Consider the following 15,364-nt stretch of genomic DNA (forward strand, 5'->3'; position numbering starts at 1 on the left):
CCTGCTATCTACCGTATAATATGATTTACACACTACCTGCTAACTACCGTATTTGTCTGAATGCTACCTTAGATAGCATTTAGACAATACCTGCTATAGGTATTATTTACACTATGCCTCCTATCTACCCTATATACGATTTACACAATACCTGCTAACTACCGTATACATTTGTCTGAATGCCACCATAGATAGCATTTAGACAATACCTGCTAACTACCATAGGTAGCATTTACACTATGCCTGCTATCTACCGTATATACGATTTACGCAATACCTGCTAACTACCGTATTTGTCTGAATGCCACCGTAGATAGCATTTAGACAATACCTGCTAACTACCATCGGTAGCATTTACACTATACCTGGTATCTTCCGTACATACGATTTACGCAATACCTGCTCACTACCGTATACATTTGTCTAAATACCACCATAGATAGCATTTAGACAATACCTGCTATCCACCAAAGATCCGCTTGCAGACAATACATGTTATCTACTGTAGGCAGCATTCAATCAATACTTGATATCTACTGTAGGTAGCATTTTATGCTATCCCATCTATGCATTACACAATACCTGCTAACTACCGTATACATTAGTCTGAATGATGCCACAATAGATAGCATTTAGATAATACATGCTAACTACCATAGGTAGCATTTACACTATACCTGCTATCTACCCTATATACGATTTACACAATACCTGCTAACTACCATATACATTTGTCTGAATTCCCCCATAAATAGCATTTAGACAATACCTGCTAACTACCATAGGTAGCAGTTACACTATACCCAGCAAACACAAAACGTTTTCGATATCATTCGCAAAAGGTTATAAAAGGTTGTCAGAAAACGTTTAAATGTCGGGTTATATAAAAGGTATATTGACAGTATTAAACGTTTTCATAACATTAAAAAATGTTTTGATAATCTACTGCTCAGCAAACAAAAATGTTTTACAGAAAACGTTTAAATGTCGGGTTATATAAAGGGTATAAAAACGTTTTAATAACATTCCAAAAACATTCTTGAAAACTTAATACAAAACATTCTAAACAGAATGTTATTTTAGTTGAAAAATATTTTGCGAAAAATGTTTGCCCAAAATATTTTCAATAACGTTTTAAAAACGTTTTCATGACCTTTATATAACCCGACATTTAAATGTTATTAAAAGGTTTTGAAAAAACATTTTAAGAACATTTCTGTGTTTGCTGGGTTCAAATATTATAACATGATGTTATTTAAGTATTGACACAATATTTGGCAAAAATGTTTGCAAAAATAGTTTACAATAACATTTTTTGGAAACATTTAAAAATATTGTTGTAGTGCGTTTTCATACAAAACGTTTTAAAACGTTATCATGACCTTTATATAACCCGACATTTTAATGTTATTAAAACGTTTTACCTAAACCAAAAGCCAAAATATAACTTATTTAAAACGTTTTAAAAACGTTTTTGTGTTTGCTGGGTACCTGCTATCTACCGTATAATATGATTTACACACTACCTGCTAACTACCGTATTTGTCTGAATGCTACCTTAGATAGCATTTAGACAGTACCTGCTAACTACCATAGGTAGCATTTACACTATGCCTGCTATCTACCCTATATACGATTTACACAATACCTGCTAACTACCGTATACATTTGTCTGAATGCCACCATAGATAGCATTTAGACAATACCTGCTAACTACCATAGGTAGCATTTACACTATGCCTGCTATCTACCGTATATACGATTTACGCAATACCTGCTAACTACCGTATTTGTCTGAATGCCACCGTAGATAGCATTTAGACAATACCTGCTAACTACCATAGGTAGCATTTACACTATGCCTGCTATCTACCGTATATACGATTTACGCAATACCTGCTAACTACCGTATTTGTCTGAATGCTACCTTAGATAGCATTTAGACAATACCTGCTAACTACCATTGGTAGCATTTACACTATACCTGGTATCTTCCGTACATACGATTTACGCAATACCTGCTCACTACCGTATACATTTGTCTAAATACCACCATAGATAGCATTTAGACAATACCTGCTATCCACCAAAGATCCGCTTGCAGACAATACATGTTATCTACTGTAGGCAGCATTCAATCAATACTTGATATCTACTGTAGGTAGCATTTTATGCTATCCCATCTATGCATTGAAAAATGATTTGCTATAAAAAACATTTTTCCTCTGGTTACAGTATGTCTGTTTGAACCAAACGTTTGTTAACTTTCTTTTTCTCAACTGCTATCTTTAGTAGATAACATGTCCTGTCTGAATGTTATCTATTATATACATCAGGTGTTGCATTGCTTATCTATAGTAGATAGAAGTTATTGTGTGAATTCTTATCTACAGTAGATAACAGGTATTGTCTGAATGTTATCTACAGTAGATAACAGGTATTGTCTGAATGCTATCTACAGTAGATAGCAGGTATTGTCTGAATGCTATCTACAGTAGATAACAGGTATTGTCTAAATGCTACATACAGTAGATAAACAGTCACCACCTGATTCAGGCAATACCCACTTTCTACATAACATAACAAGACACAAGTATAATGGCGAAAATAGAGAACACAAAAGCAGGCAACACTTGTAGAATCTTCTTAGTATATCATGATTACTTGGGCAAGAATCACAAGAGGTTTGATGAAAACGTCAGTCATATTTACTTTATATCAAAGCACAATTTGAACCCTAATATTTGAATATTTTTATAGCAAATAATTAAGGGAACACTCCGACAACCGACAATCATAACATTATGCCTTATATGTTAGAAAAATAACTATCAAGCACAAATCACATGGTTTTATTTAAAACAAACTCATATTGACCTTAAAAACAGCCGGCTCTTACAACGCGATATTAAAATTTTCAATGTCGTCCCTGTTGAGCACAAATAACCGTGACGTCATTGCCAGAGACAATTTTGGCGTGGGAATTTTGAATATCGCATATTGAGAGCCGGCTGTTTTTATTCGTTTTTATGGTCAATATGAGTTTGTTTTAAATAAAACCATGTGATTTGTGCTTGATAATTGTTTTTCTAAAGGCATAATGTTGTGATTGCTGTAGTGTTCCTTTAATACAATATTTCCACAAAGTACCTCGGTACAATGCACAGTAACCTTTCTTGCTTGATTCAACAGTGTTATAATTTATCTTTAATGATCTTCATTTTTCCCACTTCTTCCTCTTGTCCTTTGCGTTGCTCCTGCTCCAACCGCTGCTTTGTTTAGCTCTTCTCCACCCATTAGTTTGGTTATAATTGGTATAGCTTCATTAGGGCAGGTATAATGCCCTACTCCAAAGGGTTTCATGTGGTATATCAGGTATTCTAACTGATACATTAGAGCCGGACTTACATAGTGGAATGAAATTGAGTAATCAGAGCAACATTCTGGACCCTATAATACAACCACAAAAAAAAAAGACAAAAAAAAGCAAGTTAAGTTAATGCTGTATCAAATCATACAATGTGTAAAATGTTTGTAATTATTTGGTGCCAGGGTAGATTAACAAAATATGTACAATGGAATTGAATGATTGACGGTAACTCAACAACTGAATCTTGAACAGTCCGGTCAGTATATATTATTATGACTTCAGTTCAAAGGCACTACAATAGTGCAAATTGTGTTAAAGTTGCCGTATTTGGCAGAGTAATATATAGTACTCATAGAGGTGATTAATCTAGGCTATGGCGCCATTTCAACAACACTCCTCATTTAGTGGAAAAAGTTCATTGAACTTTGCACAGGCGGTCAAGTTTAAAGTTATTCAAACTTACTCACTACTTATACCATTGTCATTCTCTGGCCATAAGGATTCAGAAAAAGTATACTTTGACCTATCTATGGCGTATGGTTATGGAGTTATGGGCATAAGTGTAACATTATGACGTCATATGTCTAATTTTAGCTCCGCATGGGGCGAAAATAAAAATTGATCTGATTGTGTTGAAAATGGCCTCAAATTATTCATCTTGTTACAAGAAATGAGAAAAAGAATAGTTATAACTCTCAAAGAGTGCTTTCTTATCCAGGTAACACAACATTATTGTCAACCTTCTTCTTCTTAGCGTGTCCACGGGCCGGCACAAGATTAAATGTGTCAGCCAGTGCTGCACACATTTTTCAGCATTCACATTGTAAACTGCTAAGTCAGCAGTTGTGCATGTTTGCTCCAGTTGAGGGCAACATATTAGGTGATCCATTGTTTGTGGTTCTGTTCCACAAACGCAGGTTACATCTGTATTCTCTCGATATCCCCATTTCCTGAGGTTGACTTTACATCTTCCTACACCAGACCGTAACCTATTGAGGCATTTCCATTCAACCCAACTTGCATCTGTACCAGGTGGTAGTTCTTCGCCAACAGGAATATTTAAATTTTGTGGGTGATTGGTAGATCTCTCCTCCCATTTTGCCACTCTTTTACTATTGGCTGATGTTTCAAGTGGAGTTACACTGTTGAGGAAGCTATCTCTGGACTTCAGACGACTTTCTCGAGGGACATGTCCAAACAGGGGATGTCTTACATCAGTGGCTTGGCGCTGGCGTTCTTTCATGCTTGCTACATTACGTCTTACATCTGGTGGCGCTATACCTGCTAGAGCGTATAGGCTTTCAGTTGGAGTTGCTCGAAGACAACCTGTTATCAGGCGACAGCTAGTATTCAGGGCTGGATCCAACTTCTTTGCATGAGGCGATCTCTCCCATACAGGGCATGCATACTCTGCTGTTGGGTAGCATAGAGCTAAGGCCGCTAAGAGTGTGAGCACTTGCACTCCAGCTTGTTCCGGTGAGCTTACTCAAGATGTTGTTTCTTGTACTGATTTTCATCTTTGTCTTCTCAACATGATTCTTTTAGGAGAGACACCTATCCAGAGTAACTCCAAGATAAACAGGGTGTTCACAGTGTTCAAGTGCTGTACCAGAAGGTGACCTTTAGATGGCGTTTGGCTTCACGGTTGCGTAAATGGAAGGCACACACATGTGTCTTTGATGGGTTAGCTCGCAAGTGGTTATCCTCATGGTGTGAGTTCATCCAGAGCTTTAGAGAGGCATTCTTCCACAACTGTGAATTCTAGATCTTGAGCTCCAATACCGACATTGTCAGCATAGATGAATCGAACAGTGTTCTCACTTCTTGGTTGGTCATTCGTGTAGATGTTGAAGAGGAAAGGTGCAAGTACACTTCCCTGTGGAAGACCATTCTTGAGCATACGCCATCTGCTCTTCTTGCTACCCAGCTCCACAAAGAAGAGTCTGTCCTTAAGCATGCTTTCTACCAGTTCTGTTAACTGTATATCTTTAGTCAGCTCCTGGATATTGTGTAGAAGACATCGATGGTTGACTGTATCGTAAGCTGCTGATAGATCGACGAACACAACCCCAGATACCATTCCTTTCTCGTAACCTTCTTCGATGTACTGAGTGAGGTTGAGAACTTGGCTGGTTGTTGACTTGCCAGGGCGGAAGCCGGTTTGCTCAGGGATGAGGCGTTCATCGATGACAGGTGCGACTCTGGTGAGTATTAGGCGTTCAAAGAGCTTGTATGTATGACTCAGAAGTGATATTGAGCGATAGTTCTTTGGAATTGATAGATCTTTTCCAGGTTTCAGAAGTGCTGTCACATGAGCTTTCTTCCAGATATTCGGGAGCTTGTGTGTTGCCAGACATTAGTTGAAGAGCTGTAGGAGCCACTTACTTGCCTCAGGTCCAAAGTGTTTGATCTGCTCAGTTGCAATGTTGCCTAAACCTATTGCTTTTCCTGGTTTTAGAGTGGAGATTCCTGCTTCTAGCTCCTCCATGGTGAAAGGTCTAGTAAAACCACGGTCAGTCCTTGTTGTACTTTTTACGGTTAAGCTTGATCTTTTTCTGCTTTTTTCCACTTCTACCAATCAAGAGTAGTTGGTGTGCGACTTGGTTTGCTGTAACTTTGGAGTGTGGCGGAGCTGCTTTGGGATCACCTCTGAGTTTGCGAATAGTCGACCAAGCTTTCTTGCTATTCTTTAACATGTCTATTGACTCAATCAAGACATTCCAGGTCTTGCGGCGCTCTTGAGAGACACTTTCCATCACTTTCTTTCCTTTAAAAGTTGTTTCATCAGAGAAGGGGTCTGTCTCAAACATGGCGACATATTCCTCATAGAGCTCAGAACTTTCCTTTGAGAATCCAGGAATGTAATTTATTCTGCAACCTCGTGGGATGTATCTTCTAGCAGTCTTCCTAACTAGTTGAGTGAATTGGTCGTAGTTACCTGCTGTTGGCTTAATATGTTTCACCTTCAGATCTAGCTCGTCCGTAAAGTTCTGCCACCTGGATTTCTTGTAGTTGAAGCGTCGAGTGAAAGGCACTGTTGTTGGTTTGACGACTGCATCTACTTTGATACCAATTGGACGGTGTTGACTTTGTGGGATGGAATCCATTACGAACTTCTGGCACATGCCTGCAATGTTGCTAGTCACTATGGCGAGGTCTGGATTGCATCCACGTTTCCAGCGTACACTGTAGAACGAAGGAGGGAGCTTGGGATCATGAATGAGGCTGAGTTGGTTTGTGTCCATCCACATTTCTAGAGCTTCGCCATCCTTGTTGGTTTCTCTATACCCCACAGGGTGCTGTGGCTATTAAGGTCACCAATGATGATTTGAGGCTTGTTGTGCACATTGGGAACAGGTTGGTGGAACTCGAAGGCAACAGGTGGTGGTTTATACACAGAGGTCACTACAACACTACTCATTTCCACAGTTAAGATCTCAATGTCTTCATCTGCAGAGAAGAACGTAGCTTCTATGATTGAACCAGCCTTGACAAATACAGCACTGCCATGCTGTCGATGAGGACGTTCGATGGCTAAATCCATGCCAGGTAGGGCGGATGTTGTTACAGAAGACATCACACTGGAGATTGTTGCACATCTCGGCTAATAAGCTTTGCTTAGCAGTTGTGAAACCTTCGACATTGAATGATATGACTGTCAACGCAGGTCCTAGAAAGGGCCCTCGTTGTGGTAGTTGTCGAGGCATCGTGGTGATGTTTCTTCTATGTTACTTGTGCGTGGTGGTGATAGGATTAGTTCAGCTGTTTAAAGCTTTATCCAGGGTCGCGTGTACATATGTACGGGCGCTCCTATCATGTCAACCTCAAATTGATTCAATAGAGAATTCAATGCGATTTAGTGGATATTGTCCTAGTTTGCTTTATTACCATGGTAACAAAACATCCTATATATGGAAAACTATTCTTTTTCTGAGAGTTTGAGACCATTGTCATCAAAATCGGAGCAATTTTCCTTTTCGCCCCCTGTGTAGCCAACATTTGACCTATGACGGCACAATGTTACCTATTTGCCCATAACTTCATAACTGTAAGTTGTAGATAGGTCAATCTATGCTTTTTCTGAATCTTTATGACAAGATGAACACATTATTTTTGTTTTTAACCAAGTCCGAGCAATTTTGAGCTTGACCCCCGTGTAAAAGTTCAATGACCTTTTCCCATAAAATATGGGTCCTGCTGAAATGGCTCCATAGCCTTAATGATTATAAGTACCGTATCTCTGCTAAATATGGCAAATTTAACATGATCTGCACAATGGTTACGGCAATCTATTGGACTATAGGTTTAGGAACCTGGTTTGTCCAAAGTTAATTTCATATTATTGAGTCAGCAGAGGGTGCAAGTGTCAGTGGATGGTGAAAGGAATGTCTATTGGTAGCATGAGATTTTGTTCTTTTTTTTGCATAAAGAGTAGGTCGGGTTACGCCAATCAAACAATTTTTTAGGCCTTAAGGTGGTACTACACCCCTGGCAAATTATGCGCCTATTTTTGCATTTTTCTCAAAATTATAGCATATTGGTGACAAGTAAGATATGTATATTATAGGGGCAAGGACTACAACTACTGTACTGGAAATTTTATTTCAGCACAGACAACAGTCGTGGAGTTACAGTCAAAAATGAGGGAAAAACAATATTTGATCAATAAATCAATAACTACTTGCCTTGAGTTCCTGAATTTCCAGTGCAGTAGTTGTAGTCCATGCCCCTATAATATACATATCTTACTTGTCACCTATGCGCTATAATTTTTGAGAAAAATGCAAAAATAGGCACAAAATTGGCCAGGGGTATAGTACCACTTTATTGCATTGAAATGAAAAATAACCAAAATTAATTTCAACTTGATGCATTTGCAATGATAAAATTACTAAAATTCAATTAAATTCCAAGGCATTGAAATAGCAATTAGCCTGAAGGAGAACGCATTTGCCAATCCTCACTGTAATATAGGTAAGTAGGCAGCACGTTGAAATTATTTTACATATATGTGGTATGTTGTATTGCTGCATAAGTAAATAAATAAATAAAAAACTTAAATAAATAAATGAGTAACTATGAATTTCGGATTTATATATCTTGGAGGATTCAAAGCGCTTTTTTCGCTTCCATGGTGAATCATCACAATCAGATCGTATCAACTAGGTTGTGGCCGAACCTGTCGCAAACCTATCCGCACTTATAATTGTAACCATAAGATTGTTACCAATTATCTGTGTAGCTCGCCGAATTCCATTGGATGAAGGAAGTTTTGGATAAACAAACAACTAATCAGCGATTTTTTGAAAGGAAACCGGAGATCCCGAAGAAAACCTGTGAGTACGAGCATGAAATCGGGATAAACCAGTGTACATACAGTCCTTGGGCATGGCCGGGACTTGAACCCAGGACCTCAGTAGTGCAAGGCGAGGGAATAACCACTGCGCCAACCCGCTCTCCCATAGTGTTTTGTTTGCATTGCATGGAATCAGGATAACCCAGGCATGGCCAGGGCTTGAACCTGGGACCTTAGTGGTGCAAGGCGAGGGAACAACCACCGCGCCAACCCTTATTCCCATTGTTAGTTTTGAAATTCCTTAAAAACTATCATACCATTGATGTATTGTAGAAAACATACTTCCAGTACCACCACGTCTTATCCACAGTGCCAAAGCTAGGCACTGGGTGATGTCCAGGTGGAAATGGATGAAACCTATCACGGCCAAGTTTATCACGGGAGTCTCCTGCTATGACTCCTGCCTTCTCTAGGCACTTTCCAATTTCCAGATCTTCTGCTCCGCCAGGACGTTCTGCAGATCTGCATAATTTTGAATTTTTAAATGCAATTTCCACCAAATTCTTAACCCCAGCTTTGCTGATTACATAACCAGCACCACCACTCATATATCCCTGTTTAACATAAGGTTTGAATTTCCGACCAAAATAAATTGGTTGTGACGAATTATATCCTGACAGAAAGTATCTTAGGTTTTCTAATATTAAGTATGTATCATCATCAGCCTTTATAAACCATTCAGCATCATCTAAATATTGATCATAAAGTAATTGGAAAGTATGTCTTGTTTTATGCCATAGATATTCTCTGCCTTCTTTTGCCTCCACCCTGACTGAAGGGAATTCAGGGTCCACTTCGGAACTAATGTATACAATTTTGTTACATCTTTTAGCCCATGTTGCTTTGATATGAATGGTCTTCTTGTACAAATTTTGTGGACTTGTCAGTACCCAGCATAGTACTCGCACTTTGGAAAATAGCACATCTGCTAGAATATCCTGATCTGTAACAAGGAAAACGAAAAACATACAAGGAAAAGAAAAGAGTGAATTGTTATTATCATTATTGTTGTCATAAGTTTCATAGTTTAATTATATGACAAAGAATGGTCAACTTTAGGATGAAATTTATGTTTAAGTCTTGATCTTTGGCACTGGTTTCTAACAAATATGAAATATGACCCTTGACTTAGAAAAGTAGTTTGCAATAAGGAGGGTTGTTTAGTGGAATGGTGGGTATAGCGATATGTGGCAGATTTGGAGTGCTTTTTATATGGATATGAGTCATGATTTTCAGAAAACTGGTTTAGAGATGGGGTACATGTTTTTCAAAATTTTCTCCAAATTTTTTTAAAAAGTGCAGATGTTTAGCAAAAAATCCAAAATTTGGCAATATATTTATTTTAATTTTATCGCCGTGCCTGATAAGGCGGGAGACTATATAATCAGTTTTCCGTGTGTCGTGTCGATAACGTCTCGTCCAATATTTTAAAACTCGACCAATGGGCTCAATTAATCCAATTTTATATCAAAATTGGGCCATAGGTGAAGTATGCAGGTCTTTATGTTATGGTTTATGTCACATTATTTCAAGGTCATTTCAAGGTCACCATAGGTCATTTGAGGTCATCTGTTTTCTTGACATTTGAATTACGGTGTTCTCAGAATATGCATTTCGCCATGCTTCGATGTATCGAGCTGCAACTGTGAATGGTGATAGGGCAAGTGTGTCGAGCTGCTCGGTGATGGGGGTAAGTGCGGGAGGGCAGGATGGGCATGAACTTTCAAGGTCATTTTGGAGTAATTCAAGGTCAAATTACCCACACTTGGCGCAAAAAACAGGCGGTCGCGAAAGCAGGCGAGACTTGTGGTTCGAGAACTACCTTGTTTTATTAGTCTTATTTTGCCTGGGGAAACACCAAGCACAGTTGTTCAGGGTGCTCAGGGGTCAAAATAAAATACATTAAAAATCCTTTTAAAACAGGTTTATTAAAATAAAAATATGAGAAATACATAACATACACTTACAGACTGTAACAATAAAATTCAAGCAATTGCAATTTCGCTTGTCAGACAAAAATACAAAAAGATCATGACAACAATGGTAGGCTATATGCAGTGGAATCAGGAACGAACATCTTGGCTAACAGAAAAACTTTACTTGGTTTCTTTACTAGTTCGTGCTCAAAACTAAATCATCCAGAAAACGAGTCGGGCCACTTTCAGTCGCGCATGTCAAGCTTGCATCAACTTCATTAATTATTAATCGCATTTTTGCTTTTCAGACTAAACTAAAGGGCCAATGGCATGAATGTGATATGCAGTAGAATCAGTAATATCTTGGCTTACAGAACAACCTAACTTGGTTTCTTTCCTAGTTCAGGTTCAAAGGCTTTGCCCGATTTAACTTAATCGCCCGAGTTGGGCCACTTTTTGCCATGTTCGCACATATCAAGTTTGTACCGCGTAAAATGAATTTTTGTTTTTCATTCTTCTTATCGTCAAAGATCTCAGAACAAAAGCATAGGTTTTCATGTTTTTCTTTCACTATTGACATTAGTAAATAAAATAATATGTGATGCGATCAAGCAAAATCAGTCGGAACTCGGAAATATTGAATTTTCAGTTTCTTATTGGATAGTAAAAAGCATTTACAAAGCTGAAATTGAACAATCAGTTCCATAGATGAGCAATTAAAGAGTTTCACAAACAAAAGGAAATATTTTCTTTGTTTGGTTATATCTCAAAATTAATACTACCGAGTTCCGAATTCCGACTGATTTTGCTTTTGATTTTGCTTGATCGCATCACATATTTATATTGATATTTATTTCGTATTTATAAATTAGAATACCACTTCAAGTGCCAAGTGCCCCCATTGTTTAAATTACACATATTAAGAGCACCAACCAAAGACACAAAAGTGGCCCAAGCTGTTTTAGGACTACTTTACACAATTGGACATATCTTCACTTGTTGACCACCAATTTTATTGAAACAAAGCTTATTACATTAGTCCGTTGTCTGAGGCCGATCCCGTGTGCGTGAGAGGTCCCCTAAGTTACTCTCCACAGTTATGTAGTAGACCATGAGACTTGATAAAAAAGTGAGGGTAGCTAGACTTTGTGTAACCCGGCAATAATTCCGCTAGAGGGCGTTTTCAAAATGGCTACCAAATCCCATTGAGTTACGTGATAAGGCTTAAAAATATGCAAACTGAGCCTGTTTTCAACTATTTATTAATACCTTAGGTAAATGAAGGTACTTCGACTCGATAAAGACTATAATTAGGGCGTATATGTAGGGGCGCTTTTTAAAATGGCTGCCAAATCCCATTAAAAAACTGGTACAAATTAATGCAATCTGATTCCGTTTCCAACTATTCATTAATGGCATAGGTATAACAAGGTACTATGACTCAATAGAGACTATAATGGGGCTATTTATTTAGAGGGCGCTTTTCAAAATGGTTGCGAAACTTCATTTGATTACGTGTTAAGGTTTCAAATACGTACAAATTTGTGCAAACTAATTCTTTTTTCAACTATTTATAAAATATGGCGTAGGTTTAATAAAGACTATTATGGGGTGTATGTGTAGAGGGCGCTTTTTAAAATGGCTGCCAAATCTAATTAAATTACGTGTTAAGTGTAAACAGTTTCATATTAATGCAAACTTATTCAGTTTTCTACTATTATGGAGTTTAAGTACATGGTACAATGACGCAATAAAAGCTACAGGGTATCCCTGAAAGAACTGTATGGTCGGAAACTGATTTTTTTTTGTACTTTAACGCATAAACCAAACGTAACTAAATAACTGCTGATGTTGATGAACATATCAGTTATCACATACTTTTTGAATTTTTATAGTTGACCGCTCCATTATTGAAATAAAAGAATTTTACGAAACTCCTCATTTTCTAGCATTTCCACGGAGTCAATAAATCAATAAACCAATAAATGACGCATCATGCGCTGATAAGGCGCAGTGATTAGGCCATATCTCAATTTTTAATCTTAATAGTTCGTCTCAAAGCCCTTCCCAAGTTAAAAACCTAATACGGAATGCGGTTTTAATTAATATTTTTTTACTTACTATTTTATTACTTTAATTTTGTGTATCTGTGACAAGAAGCAACAATCATGACAATAGACCACCTTTTTATCTCTCAGGGATCGAGGTTGCACTGTGGTCAAGATGGAGAATTGCTTATTAAGATTTACGCTTTGGGCTATGTTGACGTCGTCTGACGATGTCAGAAGTGTGATTTTTGTGTGGTGGATCGGGAAAAAATAAAACAGTGGACAAAACTGATATTTACTCAATCCAGTGGGAATAACGCGAAAGCCTGGTGATTTTATGAAACGAATTATTAAGTCAAGATGGCCTTAGCACTCTTACTATACTATATATCCTCGATTGATATTTGAATCCGAAGAAAGGCTTGAAAATGAGGGCGTTTCGTAAACTTCCTATATTTCAAGAACGATATGGTCAATTGTCAAAATTCCAAAAACGGGTTTTTATTTAAATTTTTTCGTGCAACGTAACAAAAAATTGTTTGGCCAAAAATTTTTTTATTAATTTTAAAACTAGATAAAAATATCTAGGGACCGTTTTTTTATTTTTTTGAATTTTGAGCAACTTTGAGAAATTTGCACCAAAATGGTCAAAAATGCAAAATTTTCAAAAAAATCATAAAAAGCCTGATTTTCGCCCAAATTTCAAATATTTTGGTGAAGTTGGTCAAAATTCAAAAAATGAAAAAACGGTCCCTAGATATTTTTATCTAGTTTTTAAAATTAATAAAAAATTTTTGGGCCAAACAATTTTTTTTGTTACGTTGCACGAAAATGTGGGCCAAAAAACCGTTTTTGGGATTTTCTCCAAAATGAGCATTTTGGCCCAAATTGGACCTCACAGATGAATTCAGCAAGTCATTTCCATTCTAAAAATGTATACTTTTATATTCTTTAGACTAATAATTTAGCAGTTATGAAGCCCGAAAGTTTTCATAATTCCAGGGTTCAGACCAACCTTAATGGCATAACTATAAGAAGGCACAATAGCATAGTAAAGGCCATGTGGGATATAGAAGGATGATTTTCAAAAATTACAAGGTACAACAACCCATAAATGCAGAACATGCACTCTGCATGTTCCTTGTCAAAAACACCCCTTTTCACTCATTTGTTTTGTCACATAGAGGGTCTTTTCACTGTAAAGTTTTTGGCTGCATGGAAAGATTTTTCTTTTACTTACCCAGTTCCTTTTCATGTTTGTGAGAAAGGAATGCCTGTTGTTCATCAAGAGAAACAGCATTACTATCATCTACTCCAATATGTCCCTTTGGATCTGAGAAATCAGTTAACCTCCTTTGTTCAAATATTCCAAATCTCAATGGAAAAAGTGTGATAATAAAACCACACAAATATGAAATTATAAAGTAAGATAAGTGGAATGTTATTTTCCTTTTAGTAGCCATTTTTTCAAAGCCAATATGATGCAAACAAGTAGTGAAGCATATACACTATGTAACAGAAAATATAATGGAAAAAAATAATGATATATGTCGCAGCTGCATGTATCATTTAATAGGTTATTGGTAGAAAGCCTATCCCTTTTAATATAAAATGTAAAGTCTGCACAAAAAGTAACTCAGCTGTTATAAATACGCCTATAGGTTCAAAGCTAATAATTGTTTTCACAATATTTCAACATAAAAAGATATTTACGCGCATTTTGATACCCAATTTGTCCAATTTTGTTCAACATTGACAATACAGCAGTGTTTTGAAAGAAAAATACCCCAATTTAAAAGTTGCAGTTATTTGTATTGAATTGAAGTAAGTGCAAAGCTTTACGTGTTACAGTGCTGGCATTATAACCATTGATGGCTGTAAACTGCAACATTTAAATTCGGGTATTTTTCTGTAAAAGCACTACTGTGTTGTTAATATTGAACGACATTTGACGAATGGGGTATCAAAATGCGTGTAAATAAATCACCCTTTCTCTATGTTGAAATATTGTGAAAACAATTATTAGTTTTGAATCTATAGGTGTATTTATAACAGCTTAGTTACTTTTTGTGCAGACTTTATATAACTGGTGATGGTAGCCACATGTTGGTAAAAAATAAATGACTCGAGCATAAATCCTGAAAAGTATATACTTTAGAAGCTTAATTCCTTATTTATTTTGATATCTTCTTGTATCTTATACATTATCTCACGCATAGCATCGTAAAGGTTTTTTGTGGTCAGCAGTCTGTAATCCTTACTTGTTAATTAATATACTACATTAATGAATTCATTACACTAATTAATTCACCAGGATCAGTACATAATCTATTCTACCTTTAGCAATTTTTCGCATGCAAAACACAAAAAAGGACCCAATATTTGCCTAAATTGGGTACTTTTTAAGGGCACTTTTGTGCAAATGCGCCCAATCAAGTTAATTGTTTATTGGTCTTCACTGATGACACACCCTTGAATATACCAAATATACGAAAATCGCTGAAAAGGTACCCAAAAAACCGTGGCACTTCCCCATAAACCAACTAGGAAGACCCCCGTGGGTAAAATCAAATAAGTGCTGTGTTTTTTGGAATCGGGCACAGTTGTGAGTATAGGCCTACATGGTATATGCTACTATACAGCTGATGGGAATTTTTTCAACAGATGTCAGGAT

At 37.0% G+C, this 15,364-nt stretch overlaps 1 protein-coding gene across 1 annotated transcript; it reads right to left on the reverse strand.

The window, feature by feature from the left end:
• Positions 1 to 2,887: 2,887 nt before the first annotated feature.
• On the reverse strand, positions 2,888 to 14,153 carry LOC140152186 (glycoprotein-N-acetylgalactosamine 3-beta-galactosyltransferase 1-like). Its single transcript, XM_072174485.1, has 3 exons — positions 13,931 to 14,153; positions 8,984 to 9,669; positions 2,888 to 3,450 (listed from the first exon to the last, which is right to left on the reverse strand). Exons 1-3 carry the CDS (start codon positions 14,151 to 14,153, stop codon positions 3,208 to 3,210), a joined length of 1,152 nt encoding a protein of 383 aa, XP_072030586.1. The 3' UTR covers positions 2,888 to 3,207.
• Positions 14,154 to 15,364: the final 1,211 nt, after the last annotated feature.

The sequence above is a fragment of the Amphiura filiformis genome, chromosome 5 (assembly GCF_039555335.1).
Source record: "Amphiura filiformis chromosome 5, Afil_fr2py, whole genome shotgun sequence".
NCBI lineage: Eukaryota > Metazoa > Echinodermata > Ophiuroidea > Amphilepidida > Amphiuridae > Amphiura > Amphiura filiformis.

What these genes read in the sequence shown, in the direction of transcription:
- LOC140152186 (XM_072174485.1), bottom strand. Translation starts at nt 14,153, where the DNA reads ATGGCTACTAAAAGGAAAATAACATTCCACTTATCTTACTTTATAATT. An exon ending in CAAACATGAAAAGGAACTGG is followed by an intron (nt 9,670 to 13,930) that starts GTAAGTAAAAGA and finishes TCCTTGTTACAG; the next exon opens with ATCAGGATATTCTAGCAGAT. An exon ending in TTTTCTACAATACATCAATG is followed by an intron (nt 3,451 to 8,983) that starts GTATGATAGTTT and finishes GTTGTATTATAG; the next exon opens with GGTCCAGAATGTTGCTCTGA.